General features: G+C 38.0%; 1 protein-coding gene across 1 annotated transcript in view; it reads left to right on the top strand.

Moving 5' to 3' along the window:
- Positions 1-11,769: 11,769 nt before the first annotated feature.
- Positions 11,770-16,315, top strand: part of rnf128b (ring finger protein 128b) — a gene marked incomplete at both ends in the record, with an annotated part of 38,261 nt that continues 33,715 nt past the window's right edge. The window contains one exon of the mRNA XM_081382116.1: positions 11,770-12,241. Within this exon, the coding sequence (XP_081238242.1) occupies positions 11,770-12,241 (472 nt within the window). The remainder of the gene's footprint in view (positions 12,242-16,315) is intronic.

The raw sequence follows: 16,315 nt of genomic DNA, 5'->3' as shown, positions 1-16,315 counted from the left end.
ATTGGCCATTTTCCAGCCAATGGAAATGCTTCTCTATCAGTGAGTGCGCGTCTTTCTTACTACTCACAGAACTTCAAAACAGACCGCTTGAGGTAAATAAATAATCTTGGATGATGAACTGTAATATACAGACAGAAGTGACGCACGGACAAGTGGATCATGGCGCAAGCGTGTTGGAAGCGTTTTCAGGCAAAATAGAATAGGAAAAGATGTTTATATGTCATTTTGACAAAAATACACGTGATGTGATGATGGCGTCAAAAATTCAGTGTTTATTCCAAGGAAGGAAAAAAAAGAAGAAGATTTTTCAGTAGAGTGCAAATGTTATTTACAGTGAAAATCTAAAAAAGACAAAACAGACATAAAATAAAATGTTCAATGTTATTTGCAAACAAACCTATGCCAATAAATTGACCCAACACACAGCAACACCTATAATCCCATTCCCTCTATGAGCTAGCATCCAAACAATTCTGAGAGGCCCTCTTAAAGGAGTCATGACCTAGTATTACCTTGGATACCTACTGCTGTATTATAGTCTTTCAGGCAATTCTAAAAAAGAAAAGTGGAAAAAAAAATAAACACAGAGCTCCTCAGACCCTTATTTCTGAAGGCATTATTGTCTCGCGAGATCTGATGCGATATTTTGGCTGTCGTGGACGGTCATTATAATAATGCCAATGAGGGGCGCGTTGATTGGTGGCAGGAAGGCGGGGGGTTGAGACCGCAGGTAACGCTTTACATATCATTCCAAAATGACATCATGGCGCAAGTTGTGAATGAACCCGACCTGGCCGCGACCGGCTTCCCGGCCAGTGTATAAGTATGAGGCGCCGTTTAGGGCTTAAATCAAACTTCATTCACGCACACATATGAAACACGCTTGCATACATATATACTAAGTAGTCAGTCACACATACATGTATATGAACTCTCCACACACATACTCATATGAGACGCGAGCACACACACACACAAACTCGCGCACATACTCATATGAGACGCGAGCACACACACACACAAACTAGACGGCGCCTCATATATAAGCGTTAGGCAATCAATAAACAATAGCCGAATTCATGATGATCTCAGTCATTTGTTGTTTGCAAAGTAACGTTAGCAGCCATTCCCCATGTTTACCTCGAAGCTAATACTCCCGCTAGCATACAATAGCCGCATTAGCAGTTAGCTGCTGTTTGTTACACACAGTAGAGCAATAAAAACACAGTTTTACCGTTTCAATTGCAGGCAAGTGTCTGATTGTTGAAAATGGCCCCTTTTTCCCGAGCTTCGATGCCAACTTCGCCTGATATTGCCTCAAATTTGTGAAGGATTCCGGCGTAAAATGTTTAGTTAGCACAGACACATAAGTGGGAAGGGTTGTAGGAACCGCGTCATTAAAAATGAATTTAATCCACTGGTCCCTGACAGCTTGGTCCGTTCTTGGGAGAAAAAACACATTTACATGTTGATTCTGGCAGTCAACAACAGAGCAACTCACGTGTGCACTACGTTTCTGCATCTTTTGCGACTGAATATGAGGGGAGGAGGGGCGCCAGGGCGCGCTTCCTGCGGCAGGTCTGCGGTGTCCATATATGGTATATCCTGCCCCGTCATGACGTCAAGTCGGGGCTGAAATCAAAATCTTGTATTTGAGTGCGCGTGCACGCGCGCTGGTTTATGAGCCCTGGGGTAAACAAACGCTTCACTTTTAAATATCGGCTTCCCGGCCAGTGTATAATCGTTAGGCAATCATAACATACATTGATTCTCGTGGAAAAGTGAAAATTGCAGGTCATGACTCCTTTAAAAAAGCCAAGCCCCTCCTACTTGGACTAAACCATTTCGAAATTAAAGGTAATAAAGAAATTTAAGAAAGACAAAAAAAAAAGTGATTTAACAGTAACAAAGAGATAAACTGTTATAATAACACAAACTCAATTATTAATGTTTAACCAAGATTTAAACAGAACACCAATCTCCCCCTCATACATGAGAACAATTAACTGTGCCTTCTATTGGCGGGAATGAGATCTTCAAAAATGGTGGCATTTACTGTGACTGGGTTTTGTCTGTTTGGGACAGGAAACATTTCTAGTGCGTAAGTATGACTATTTATAATATGTAAGTGGTTAAATGGAAACAATAAACATTTAACATGATCACCCGTCTTGTTTAAAGGGATAGTTCAGGATTTTAGACATGAATCTCTATAGCTTCCCCATAAGCAGTGTGGTGCATTGACCATGACTTACCCCCGACAGCGTCCTGTGAGCCGAGGCTCCCAGCTGGCTGTAGGTAGCGGCAGCGCGCAGTGATATGACGGGGAAGAAAATAGTGCCAAGCCATTACGAGGTCTGACCTCTCCATAGACAGCGGTTTTGTGCTGCAAATATATCACTCTTTTGAACACATATTGATTTGAGAAGAAAAAAGCTTTATTGCCGTGACCCCAGCAAACTTGCCGGACTAATTTCATCTTGACCAAAACTGGACCGGAGCTCGGCTCACAGGACGCTGTCGGGGGTAAGTCATGGTCAATGCACCACACTGCTTATGGGGAAGCTATAGAGATTCATGTCTAAAATCCTGAACTATCCCTTTAACTTCTTAACACAACACAATACATAAATCATCATTTATGACTCACTAAATGTTAAACTGAAGAAAAAAAGCTGTGGTGTGAACAGGAACAACACTAAACAATACACAATCAGTGAAACACACATATCTGTGATAACTGAGGGTTGTTCCATAAAAGACGCTTAGAAAAGCGGGGATTAAACTCCAAAACCGGACTTGAATGAGCCTAACAAATAAGTTGGGGCTAAAGTGGTTCCATAAAAGGTAATTGAAGTTCACGCAATCTCACTAATTTGATCCAGGTTTATCTAGTTTAGATAATTGCGTGTGCACGCATTTCTGAAGCAGCCCTAGAGGTCGATCGTGGATCAAATCGATCCACCATCAAACAGCGTATATTTTGTGCTATTTTGTGCTGTTTTATGCGTTTATTGTGACATGTTTTTTTTCCCTCAGTGCAAAACTTACATTTTACAGTTATATTCTCCATCTGTAAATGTTAGAAAGTCGTGCAAATGTATCCATTTTACTGCTAATCTTCATATTGAACGAGCGCTGCTGCGCGCATGCGCGCCAAATAGGAGCGCAATAATTCTGACTAAAATATACATTTTGCTTGGCAAATTAATATGCAATATTTTATAACAACAGAAATATCTTCTAATTATAATAATTTATCTTTAGGATGTTGGATAAGTTGCAGTGAACTTCTAGCTCATTACACTCAAATATTGTATAAGTTCTAATAAAAAAAAAATGAACAGAAGTAGCCTAATTCAGGGAAGATTTTTTTTAAGAAACTAAATATATAAAAATACAAAATATAGTTTTGGGTATAGGACCTATGCTACTTAATAAAGATGACGTAATGCTGAGAATTGCAGCTTTTAATGCAATAATTTTTTGGAGAAAGCATCCCCAGTTTTGAATGAGTGGTTAGATTTAGTTTCTAAAGTACACTATGGAGAGGATAACATGAAATTAAGAGCAAATGTATACATTTTGAAAAGATATGTGCAACTCTAAAATCAAAAAATATTCCATAAAATAAAGGAATATATATTAGCCTACATTAACTACATTTTTATATAACCCTCCCTTTTATTTCTTGTTATTTGTTATTTTATTTATTTACTTATTTAATATTAAATATTTGATATATAAATAATATTAGTTGAATAACTTATTAGGAATTATGTGTCATTATAAGAGTTTGATATAAATATGTGAATGTTACATTTTTATTAATATGTATTTATTGTTTTTGTTTGTTGTCTTTTCCCCCTTAAATCATATGTATGTGTTGGTGGGTATTATCACAAAAGAAAAAAAGTAGAAGGAAAAATAAGGAATATTTATTGGAGGAAAATATGATGTATTTAAAGGAACTGTCCATTTGTATAATTGTGTTAAATGTGTTGAAAGACATAATAAAGTATATATATATATATATATATATATATATATATATATATATATATATATATATATATATATATAGTGAGGAAAATAAGTATTTGAACACCCTGCTATTTTGCAAGTTCTCCCACTTGGAAATCATGGAGGAGTCTGAAATTGTCATCGTAGGTGCATGTCCACTGTGAGAGACATAATCTAAAAAAAAAAAATCCAGAAATCACAATATATGATTTAACTATTTATTTGTATGATACAGCTGCAAATAAGTATTTGAACACCTGTCTATCAGCTAGAATTCTGACCCTCAAACACCTGTTAGTCTGCCTTTAAAATGTCCACCTCCACTCCATTTATTATCCTAAATTAGATGCACCTGTTTGAGGTCGTTAGCTGCATAAAGACACCTGTCCACCCCATACAATCAGTAAGAATCCAACTACTAACATGGCCAAGACCAAAGAGCTGTCCAAAGACACTAGAGACAAAATTGTACACCTCCACAAGGCTGGAAAGGGCTACGGGGAAATTGCCAAGCAGCTTGGTGAAAAAAGGTCCACTGTTGGAGCAATCATTAGAAAATGGAAGAAGCTAAACATGACTGTCAGTCTCCCTCGGACTGGGGCTCCATGCAAGATCTCACCTCGTGGGGTCTCAATGATCCTAAGAAAGGTGAGAAATCAGCCTTATGACTTTTTGGTCATAATTCCACTAAACGTGTTTGGAGGAAGAAGAATTATGAGTACCATCCCAAGAACACCATCCCTACTGTGAAGCATGGGGGTGGTAGCATCATGCTTTGGGGGTGTTTTTCTGCACATGGGACAGGGCGACTGCACTGTATTAAGGAGAGGATGACCGGGGCCATGTATTACGAGATTTTGGGGAACAACCTCCTTCCCTCAGTCAGAGCATTGAAGATGGGTCGAGGCTGGGTCTTCCAACATGACAATGACCCGAAGCACACAGCCAGGATAACCAAGGAGTGGCTCTGTAAGAAGCATATCAAGGTTCTGGTGTGGCCTAGCCAGTCTCCAGACCTAAACCCAATAGAGAATCTTTGGAGGGAGCTCAAACGTGTTTCTCAGCGACAGCCCAGAAACCTGACTGATCTAGAGAAGATCTGTGTGGAGGAGTGGGCCAAAATCCCTCCTGCAGTGTGTAAAGGCGGGCATACACTGTGCGATTTTCGTCCGATTTTGAGCCGAATTCTGACTCGTGCGACTCTTTTTCGGGTCGGGACGATTTTCAGCTTTGTCGTGCGTCGTTTGTCGTGCCGTGTTCGTGCAGTGTACAGGGGGAAACGAGAGGCGATTAACCTCTCACGACCGGCAATCGGATGGTCGGATGAATTTCAGGCATGTTAGAAATTTTGTTCGCTCCTCGTGACTATATCGCACAGTTAAAGCAGAGCTACGAACCGATTGCCCTAAACTCAGTGTTTTTTCCCTCACTGCGCCTGCGCGAAAACAGTTTCATCTGCAGCAAAAAAAAAAAAAAAAAAAAAATCGAAAAAAGGGAGATATTTAAGTTCTGTAGTTCAAAGCTATTACTGTTGCTTACCTCCAGTTCGTGTTGCAAAATGGATTACCCACTTCTTTCAAGCCACCTGCCTGCAATGTACACTTTGCCTCTTTTATTATAAAAAAAAAAAAAAATGAAATAAAGCTGTTTTTAATTTTCATTGATGAATTATTGCAGTGTTCGGACATATTATAGACTGTTAATAATTAATTATATGTATATAATTCTTTGTAATCGACCTAAATGCTTTAGACAATTTTTTAATGAGGAGAAGTAAAGCTTCAATGTAGGCTAATATTTTATTATCCTCAGCGCGTTGGTTATGCGGTGATGCGCTATGAAATTTGTTGCATGGCTAATTATACTAGCCTATCAGTTTAATAATAAAAGTAGCCTTCCCTAATAATAATAATAATAATAATAATAATACAATAATACTAGCCTACTAATAATTTAATATATAAATTGGAAATGCTAAATCTTCTTGATATTGATAGCTGATGCTTGTTTTGACAATATCTCTGGATAGGCTACATGATATCGTCCATAGGCGCAACCCGGCACGAGGATTTATTGCGCTGATTTGCGCATATTTCACACGTATAGTGTGAGCAGTCAAGTCGCAGCTCGACGTTCGGACCATACAGTGTGAGCACATAAATCCTGAGCTTTGGCTTTACATCGCATGCGATCTACTCGTTCAGTGTGAGTAGGTTCCTTGCTGAAATCGCACAGACATCGCACAGTGTATGCTCGCCTTAAGTGTGTACCTCTGTAATTGCAAACAAAGGCTACTGTACCAAATATTAACATTGATTTTCTCAGATGTTCAAATACTTATTTGCAGCTGTATCATACAAATAAATAGTTAAAAAATCATACATTGTGATTTCTGGATATTTTTTATTTTAGATTATGTCTCTCACAGTGGACATGCACCTACGATGACAATTTCAGACCCCTCCATGATTTCTAAGTGGGAGAACTTGCAAAATAGCAGGGTGTTCAAATACTTATTTTCCTCACTGTATATATATGCTAAAATATTTGTTAGTTGGACATTAGATGTCCCTTATTTAGAATTTTAAACCTACAAGTGTATTTTTATGACATCAATAACTGTAAAGGGACTATTGCAATGGGGTAAATCAAATATACTGTCAATTACTAAGCTCAGATTCATCTGCAGTTAAAATTTATACTGTGCTTTTGTAATTATTTATTTTTAATTTTGTGATTTTAACTTCTGCTTTAAAAAGCTTTTTTTTAGATTGTGTTCTAATGTTCTTCTAATAATCATAAACGTACTACAGCTGCCAAACAAAACCAGAGAGAAATGTATTCATAAATCTTTAAAACAATCAAATTAAATCTTGGGCACAAAACATTCAGCCAGTAAAAAAAAGAAAACCTGTAGTATATATATTGTATTTATCTATCTATATATCTATATCTATGAATACAGATTGTCTAATTTATCATTGTAGCCTTATTTAAGTTGATTTTCTGTATACTGTGTATTTATTTTTGGACTAATAGTGGTTAATAAAGTCCAATAATGGTATGAGAGAGTGTCAGTGGTAATATCATTGTGTTCTTGTCGGTCAGGGTTAGAGGATCTGTGTAACAGCTGAGGCTTAGCCTGACAGTTAGCCTGCCCTAGACCAGGCTAGTTTCCCAGCATAAGTTGCCAGGGTAACTGAGTTTGAACTATTTTAAGTTTGCGTTATGAAACAGAATCCACCGACAATAAGTCTGACTAACCAAAATAAGCCTGGCTTGTATTCTAATCTTGTTTTATGGAACAACCCTCGGGTGTTCAAATTTGTGCAAAACAAATAATGTGTTATGATGTTAGAATGAAAAGTGAATGTATGCAAGTATGTTCTCAGTCCAGTGTCAAAATAAGAGTCCCTTTACAGAATAAGTGTCTCTAGTCACAGAGCCTCACTGTGACAGGACACATGACAATGATAACATGGTGAATGTAGTACTAAAAGACTTAGCCACTCAATGAGCCGCTCATCACTGACCCGCTCGGTACTCCAACACATGCATTCCCAGATACCTGATCGTGCTGATACACTCTCAAACATGCAGGGTGGATGTGTAAGGATTCATAAAGTACAAGTGGATAATAACATTAGGGATATTCCACCCAAAAATGAAACTCTCTCATTATTTACTCAACCTCATGCTGTCCAAGATGTATACCCTAGTGAAGAAAACTACACCAAAATGCATTTAAAATACATTTATTTCATGCCAAGTTTACTACAAATCCATGAACATATTTATTGACGTATCGCTTGAGGCTTACTTATATAAATATTATAATTAAACTTTATTTGGAGTACCTTTTTATTGCACAATGCACATTTCTTTGTATTAAGCCTAAAATGTGTTTAATATCACTATTATTAAAGATAGTATTATTTCTGTGTAATATCATGCAAGATATTTAAAGTGTACCTGAAGTATACTAGCAGTTGCTCCACTTTAGCACAGTCAAATATAATCAAGTGTATCTTTAGTTGGACCTCAGCACTATTTCTGGGTAACTAAAGTACATTAAGTACAACATTAGTTGTTCCAATTTAGCATACTTTAAGTATACTAATTTAGTATACCAAAACTACAATTGCAGGGTATTTATATTAAGTACATGAATATTTAAATGTATTTGTAGTATAGTTAGCATAAAATAAATGTATTTTAAATGCATTTTAGTATATCTACTTTTCACTAGGGCATGACTTACCTTCTTCAGTTGAACACAAACAAAGATTTTAAGAAAAATAATCCACATCTGTGATTTCACATCATGTAAGCCTATTATGGGATGCCAAAGTTGATGCTTCAAAAACCACACAAAGTGAACATGACAGTAGTCCATACGATCCCAGTAAATTAATCAATATCTTCTGAAGTGAAACGATAGTTGTGTCTAGGGCCCTCGGCCTCCTAGAATTCCCAACCTTCCCCCTCTTTAAAGTTTAGTGTTTGAAAAGCATTAAAAGAAAGAATAAGTAATATTTTCTAAACATTTACCCATCATTCCTGTTCATGTGTTGCTCTCCTACAACAGGTTTACATGCATGGTACTCCATTGCTTTCAATTGTTTGCCTTATGTGTCAGATCAAGATGCAGAATTCTTTGCATTTGTAAAAGTAGACATGGTTTTATAAATATTTATAAGCTACTTTTCTATTTTGGAGCAACTAACCTCACTTCTTACACTCACTTTACAACAATGTAAATCACGTAACAGGCAAATAAAAGTACAGTCATAGGTATTTATTGACCAAAAACAGTATTAAAGTAATAACTCATGTTGCATTCCAAGTCTTCTGAAGCCATATGATATCTTTATGTGAAGTAGATGTCAGAGTGGATGTTAATGTTTTAAAGGGTTAGTTCACCTAAATTGAAATTTCTGTCATTAATTACTCACCCTCGTTCAAAACCCCGTAAGACCTTCGTTCATCTTCGGAACACAAATTAGGTTATTTTTAGCGCAATTTTCCACCGGACAAATTGCGATTGTTAACTCATGATTTCTGTTCTGTGCGTCTGTGCGCACCAATCTTGCACTTCTATCTACTCCTCAACCAGACCACCTAGAGACTTCGGGTTTTCGGCATTATGTTAAGGAAGGTCTAATCTCGGGAACGCACAAAAAAAATCCAGGAAAAGATTTACTATCTCTTAGTGTTGTGATCCCATGAGGTGAGAAAATTGCGCTAAAACACTCACCGAGTTTTTATTACTTGTTTATGAAATCCTAGAGCTTTCTGACCCCACATAGACTGCAAGGTAATTGACACTTTCAAGGCCCAGAAAGGTAGTAAAGACATTGTTAAAATATGACTGTGACTACAGTTGTTCAACTTTAACTTTATGAAGAGACAAGAATACTTTTTGTGTGCCAACAATAAACAACAGTTTCTTCTCTTCCGTGTCAGTCTCTGCACCACGACACATGCGTGTGGTTCTGTTGCAGGAGCTGGCCAATACTGAGCCGAAGTTCTGATGTAGAACCCGGAAGCGCTGCACTGTGTTTACAACGTGAACAGCGTCAGAGACTGACACGGATTTTTTTGCCTATTGTATAGCCTATTTTACCTTTAAGTGAGGTTTCTAGAATTTTTTTTAAACATTGTGCTGTAACATCACAGAATTGTGTGAAAAGATTTGTGTTTGCTGGAATTGTTGCAATTTCCAATCATGAGCTGCTTGCATGTAAATGATCAGTGCCAAGTTTTATTCTGAAACACATCACATCAGGCCAAATCACAGACTTTTGTGACTTTATAATCTATACTAGCTTTTCATCAACAGCCTCCCCACAAACTCCTGTTTGGGAAACTCTGCTTAAGAGATTGGGGAAACATTTCTGTGCAACGAGAACCAATGTGTGGGACCATTCAGTTTTTAATGTAAAAAAAAAAATTGTGCTATTAAAAAAAGCATGAGATAAATTATTTTGTTTGTTACTGTCATTTTAGTCAATCAAAAGTTCTGTCTCTTAGGGCAGGTCTAACAAAGCCTGTGGTAAGTTTCAGAATATTTTATCATGCTTTTTAGTGACAAAAAGAAGAAGAAGAAGAAGAAGAAGGTGGTAAGTATTTTGTTAATTTTATCCCACATATTCTGCTAAATTGAAATGGTAAATATTATTGTTACGGTTTGTCATTGGTTTAACTTGGGCGAGCTCCGATGCTGCTGAGTGAGGATGACTACAATGCCTGAGGCAGAGGCATCAAAACATTGCAGCTCTTTAATTTTCACCCCCTCTGGACTGATGTTATATGTAAAAAACTGAATTGATTACATGTGGAACTCACACTTCTCCATTTTGAAGAACAGACAATGTTCCGCCTGCTAATGTTTGGTCTTGTTCTGGGAATAGATGAGAATGTTGTCAATGTAAATGATGACAAAATGATATTCATAATGGACAGTGAGGGTCACAAAAGCAGTCTGGAAAGGTTCTAGGCACTGCACAAGTCCACCTTTGTGAACACTGTCACTCCTCAATGTAGCTCCATAACAACGGTGACTAGAGGAAGAGGATATTGGTACTCGATGGGTACCTTGTTAAAAGCTCTAAAGTCAATGCAAGGACTCAAACCTCCATCTTTCTTGGCCACAAAGAAACTTGAAGCAGTAGGGGAAGTAGAAGGACGGATGTATCCCTGGTTCAATGCCTCCTCCACATATTCCTCCATGGTCTTCTGCTCCAGAAGTGACAGAGCATAGATCTGTCCACAGTCCACATGGTCTGGAAGAAGGTGAGAGGCACATTGGGGGCTAAACACATCTTTGAATGCCTGATAGTCAGATGATAAATCAACTTGGGAAATTGTGATGAGTGAATCCTATACGAAGACTGACGTGTTTGGTATGACCAGTGATGATACCCTTCCCAAGTGGCCTGCCCACTATTGACTGAATCAGGAGCGTGGCTCGAACAGGGGATTGAGGGAAGGTGGAGCTGGTGGTGGATCTACCTGAAGACCCTGCTGGCCAAGCCAGAGTCATGGAGATTTGTAACTGTGAGAGACATTTTGGCAGTGGTCACTCTGACTTTAGTACACAATGGTAAATGAATTACAGGGAGGAAGTATCTAAATGTAGAAGTGGAGTTAAATGAAAACAAATCAAAACCAAAACAAAGGACAATAGCGAACTGAGAAATGAGTGACCAGGAACAAAGGCACAAGACATCTAGGAACAGTCAAGACTAATAAACAGGGAAAACTACAAAAAAATATACAAAGATGGCACCAAGAAACAGGAACAGAACAACGTAAGAGTCTAGGGTATATGTAACGGAAAGACAGGGCCGTTTTAATACATTTTCACAAAACACATTGTTGTAGCCCCTGCCTTTCTTGATAGAAGGTGTTAGGGTGTTCCCCTCATGTTTGCTTCCAAAATGAGGAAGAATTAAAAAGAATACTACATTGCCACATTCAGATCACCTGAATAAAATGCAATTCAGGTCAAACACTAAGTAAGCTGATGTAAATTAGTGTTACAAATTCAAAAGAGTAAAACTGACCCTGAGTTCCACAGAGGGCTTAAAGTGGCAGCTGTTTCCTGAAAAGAAAATACTTAAGCCTAACCCTTTCAAGTGAATATTATCTTAACCAATGTCCAAGGTCCACTGTGATAAGAACACCTCCCTTGACGTAAAAACCATCTTATATTACCACCTAGAAGGCATCTGATTACTATTGATGACCACAGAGTATGCCAAGACACAGGAGTGTTTACCTGACGCAGTGAAAGCAAGGCTTAGAGCAATGCATGGACATGGCCATTCATGGATCTGGTTGACAGTATTGGTTTTCCAGTACTGTTTCCATCAAAGTGCCTCCTTGATTTACTGGACTGCCTATGTGGAAGTTAGATACTTTGACAGAGGATCTAATGAAACTAAAAGCAGTGTATGTGAGTGTGGTGTGTTCGGGGGGCACTCACCCTTGAATTCAGCTTCTGGACTAATAGTGCTTCCAAATCGGGATCCTCTGGCATGCTCAGGGAACACTACTTTCACCGCAAGTCAACAGCCATGGATTGCCCTGATAAAAAAAGGAAACTGTACCTATTCACAGAAGGTACAGGCTGCCAAGCAAGAAGGAGCCTCTGCTGTAGTTATTTACAATATAGATGGGACAGGCAATGCGACTAACCTTATGGGACATTCAGGTATGGCAGTTTCTCTAATTGGCAAACCAAGACGATTTAATTTGTTTCAAAGCAGCTTTACAGAAAATACACATTGAGCAATTAAGGCAAATGTAATTGTGACAAGGAAACAACTTCATAAGATGTTTAGGTATAGTGTGAAGGGAAAAACCTTAAAGTGCTAAACTTACTGAATTGGCTTTCTCCATGCCATTATAAAACTGATTTAATCCTAGAGTAAAATTGTATTGCCTAAAAAAATCTACTTTGTAGAATGTCTTAGGAGATATAAAATACAATATTAAAAAATGGCATTGCTAACATACAATAAGAAAATATTTGATACATAGTCAAGATGTTGACAAACAAAATACAAAATGACTAAGTTATAAACCTGCCATTATGCCAGTGATCTAAGAAAAATAAAGTTTTTTTAATGTTAATGCTACTATTAGCCTATATTATTAATAGAAGTAAAAACAGTACAACAATAAAAATTATATATTTAATTATATAAAAGTTATATTCTAAATTATATATATATATATATATATATGATAAAAAACAACCTGTTCCCACTCCCAAGGTGTCAAAACATTGCGTGTGACTATTAAGCTGTGAAAAGTAGCTCTAGGTGTCACTGTCTTTGCTTTTAATTGCTTGCCTTATCTTTATAAACAATTGTGTACATCTTATATTTTTAATTTAAATGAATATTTTTGAGCACATAACCCCAACACTACCCAAAACCTAACCACTTTTCAACAATTTGAAACACATAACAGGCAGATAAAAATACAGTTATTGCAAAAAGGTGCTTAAAAATGTCTAAATATTGTAATGTAAATTAAATTATTTTGGCTGTTCAAATTGATAATCATACCCCAAACTAAAAGGTAAAATGGGGTAAGATGTTCTCCAGGGCAAAGGGTTAATAGATCTAATTTAGTCTAACTGTGACATTGCATTATTGTATTACACTGCCTTTTGTGGCTTTTTGTCAATCAGGGATTTGTGGACACATTAATGTTTGTTGAGTTTGTATGTTCTCCCGGTGAACTTTAATCTGGATACATGAAGATGGTGTTTCAAAATGCTCTCCATCCACACTAGCATTTTCTGTCCAAAGAAAATGTATTGTCCACGCTTAAATCATCATACTGCACAAATGTAAAATGTATAAAAGCTCACTGATATGATACAGAGAGACCAGAGATAGTATAGTTCTGGCATGATAATTTTATTAGCAAAATAAATATCTGGAATATTTAAAGGCACGTTTACACGACAATGATATACTAAAAATGGAAATGTTTTTCCTTTGTGTTTTGAGTATAGACGACAACGTTGTCAAAATGATCCCCGTTCACACAGATCTGCGAAACCGGCTGAAAAAATTGTATTCTGCTGCCAGGCCAGTAGTTTGTGAGGTCACTTTGTAAAAAAAAAAAAAAAAAAAAAAAAAAAAAAAAACCGCCTATGTCATAATGACAAAATATACACCAATATACACCCATATACAGTTTCATGATGATAAAATTCTGATATATAGGCCCTAGTTGATATAGCAATGCTTACATATACCTTTATTGTCTTAAAAGTGCATTAAGCAGTTTGATGATAATTTAAAACCTTTTACACTTTAAGAAACAAGTTGTGATTTTGTGAAGAGCCATCTAAATGATGTACAGGTAAAGGAACTAATTACTGTATAGACTGTTCTCTAAAGCTCAAAAGTATCAGTGTAATTATCGTAAAACTCAGATATGACCATACTAGGGCTTCCCCCTAATAGTGGATTAAACGACCAAGATTTTATTAGTGGGTTAGTCCATAAACAGTATATAAACTGGACACAGCGACCCCATTGGATTCAATGGAGAAAAGTGAAATCAATTAGAAGCTCTCACTTCCTGATGGTCGAGCATACTGCGCAGACTCAAACTGAGCTTGACGACGTAGATGTGACATGAGCAACCCGTCTGTCTTCTAGTAGCTGTGCCAAGAGAAATCTGAATCATTCCCTTCCGAAACTTGCAGAGACTGAGAGTGTGAGTAGGAGGTGTCCATGAGCTAGGAGCAGGAGCAACTTTTGCTAAATATTCTGATTAATTACTTTGTCATTGTGCCTCCACATCCCCCCGATTGCACGCAAGCTTTTCCTCCTGTCCATATGGTAATTTCTCTACTGTGCGACAGAGAGTCGCGTGGTTATGACACAATCGTTAGCCTATTTTTACAAAAACTGCATCTACGGGGCCATTATGTAAGATACAAGTTAATGGAGCCTTTTATACATTTTCGTGTTTCTTTATAAATAAATAATGGACAAATGGAGTCTTTGAACGCCTCAGATGTAAAGTTATTCGCTGTCAAAGTGACGCCAAAATGAATGGGAGTCAATGGAATGCTAACAGCAGGTGATGGTCCGCTAATCAATGGCGGGGCCCGGGGAAGCGTTCAATATTTTATAATACCCTGCCCCCCTGGGTTAGTCGTAGAAAAAAAGTAAAACTCCACAGGAAGTATCAATCACGTGAGGGACAGATCGTTAACAGCAATTTCTTGTGATAATTACAGTATGTCGGGAAATGCAAACGTCCGCCTATCATCCATCGACCTTAAAAATCATTTGAAACATGTAAGTAGCAACTTTACATTCCTGCTCGCTCTAACGTTAACCTAGAAAAAGTTAGCGATATTATTAGGCACATATCCAAGTGTTTGTGCGGAGTGTGGAAGCTGAAGTATAGTGCGCTTACAGTGCATTCACAGGGTGCTTCTCAACATCCCTCCTCGTCTCCTCCGTCCTCCATCCTCCATCCTATGACCCGGAAACCGATCAAGCTCAGCCATCTTGAAGGACATTTCAATTCTCTAATTGCACCACGAGGCGGCGAGGATCGAGGAGTGAGGAGGCTTCCTGAGGAGTCATGAGCGAGGATACACAGGTGTATCCTATGCGGAAGAGTTTTATCGACTAAAATGTGACGCACGTATCAATTTTCCTCCCCCTTCACATCGGTCATAATCATTTTAATTTAGGCTACGTCTACATTAATCCGGATACATTTGAAAATGCCGTTTTTGTTTATAAACGCCATCCACACTAGCGTTTTCAGGCGTTTTCGGACGTTTCAATGTGGATGAGAAACTTTTGAAAAACGCCTGAAAACGCTAAATTCACCTTACTGCGCATGCGTAAAAGTGATCTTGTGTGGGACAAGATCACTGACATGATTCAGATGGAAAAATAATGAAGTTATCGCACAATTCTTCTGACAGGATAATTTTATTTAGTAAAATATCTCACCATTCACTGATGCGGTCCAGGTCGCACGCAGTCACCATATGTTTGGTCTAAAACGCAACTGCTCTCATGTATTGCCACAGGACAGCAAATGTGAGTACCTTAGCAACACGCTAAGGTATTTGCATAAAGGCGATCTAATTGGCTGTCACCTGCGTTGGCACTTGAAAAGTGACTTGACACAACGGAATCCACAATTCAGTTCGGCAACGCATAATGTCACTCATTCAAAGTAAATGAGAAGCGTTGGCGCAGACGCCCTGTGTGAATGCACTGTTACTGCATGACATGGAGGTGATCACCTGCATTTTTATTCTTAAAATAATTGTAATAAGAATAATACATCATTCCAAACTGTTGTAAAGGGTCTACTTATTTGTGTACACTCACAATAACAACAAATTTGTGTTTTTGTCAAATAAAGAAAACAACAGGATGCGCCTTCTACCGTCTCGATCTCCCTGAACTGCAGTGCGTCACATAAATGAACTGAAGCCGTTCTCTTACGAGAGGTCTCTTGTACTGCGTAATATCTTACACTAGGGGAAAATCTCTTTTCCGCGAGATATTGAAGCCAAAAATTATCCTTAATTTTGAATTAATGTAAAACGCGTTGCGGCAGCATGCAGACATAGGCGAGACAGCTCGGGCGCCTATTGGCTGCCCTGCGGCAACTGCAGCAGCCTATCGAGAGAGGCCCTTCATGACGTCAGATCCAATGGGGGCGCTTTGCACCCACTGCGTCATGTCCCGCCGAAACGGGCGTGGCTTGGGCCTATAAATAC

This window comes from Scardinius erythrophthalmus, assembly GCF_964197995.2.
Source record: "Scardinius erythrophthalmus genome assembly, chromosome: 13".
Lineage (NCBI taxonomy): Eukaryota > Metazoa > Chordata > Actinopteri > Cypriniformes > Leuciscidae > Scardinius > Scardinius erythrophthalmus.
The sequence above is the reverse complement of the archived record's forward strand: the minus strand, read 5'-3'. Positions and strand labels throughout refer to the sequence as shown.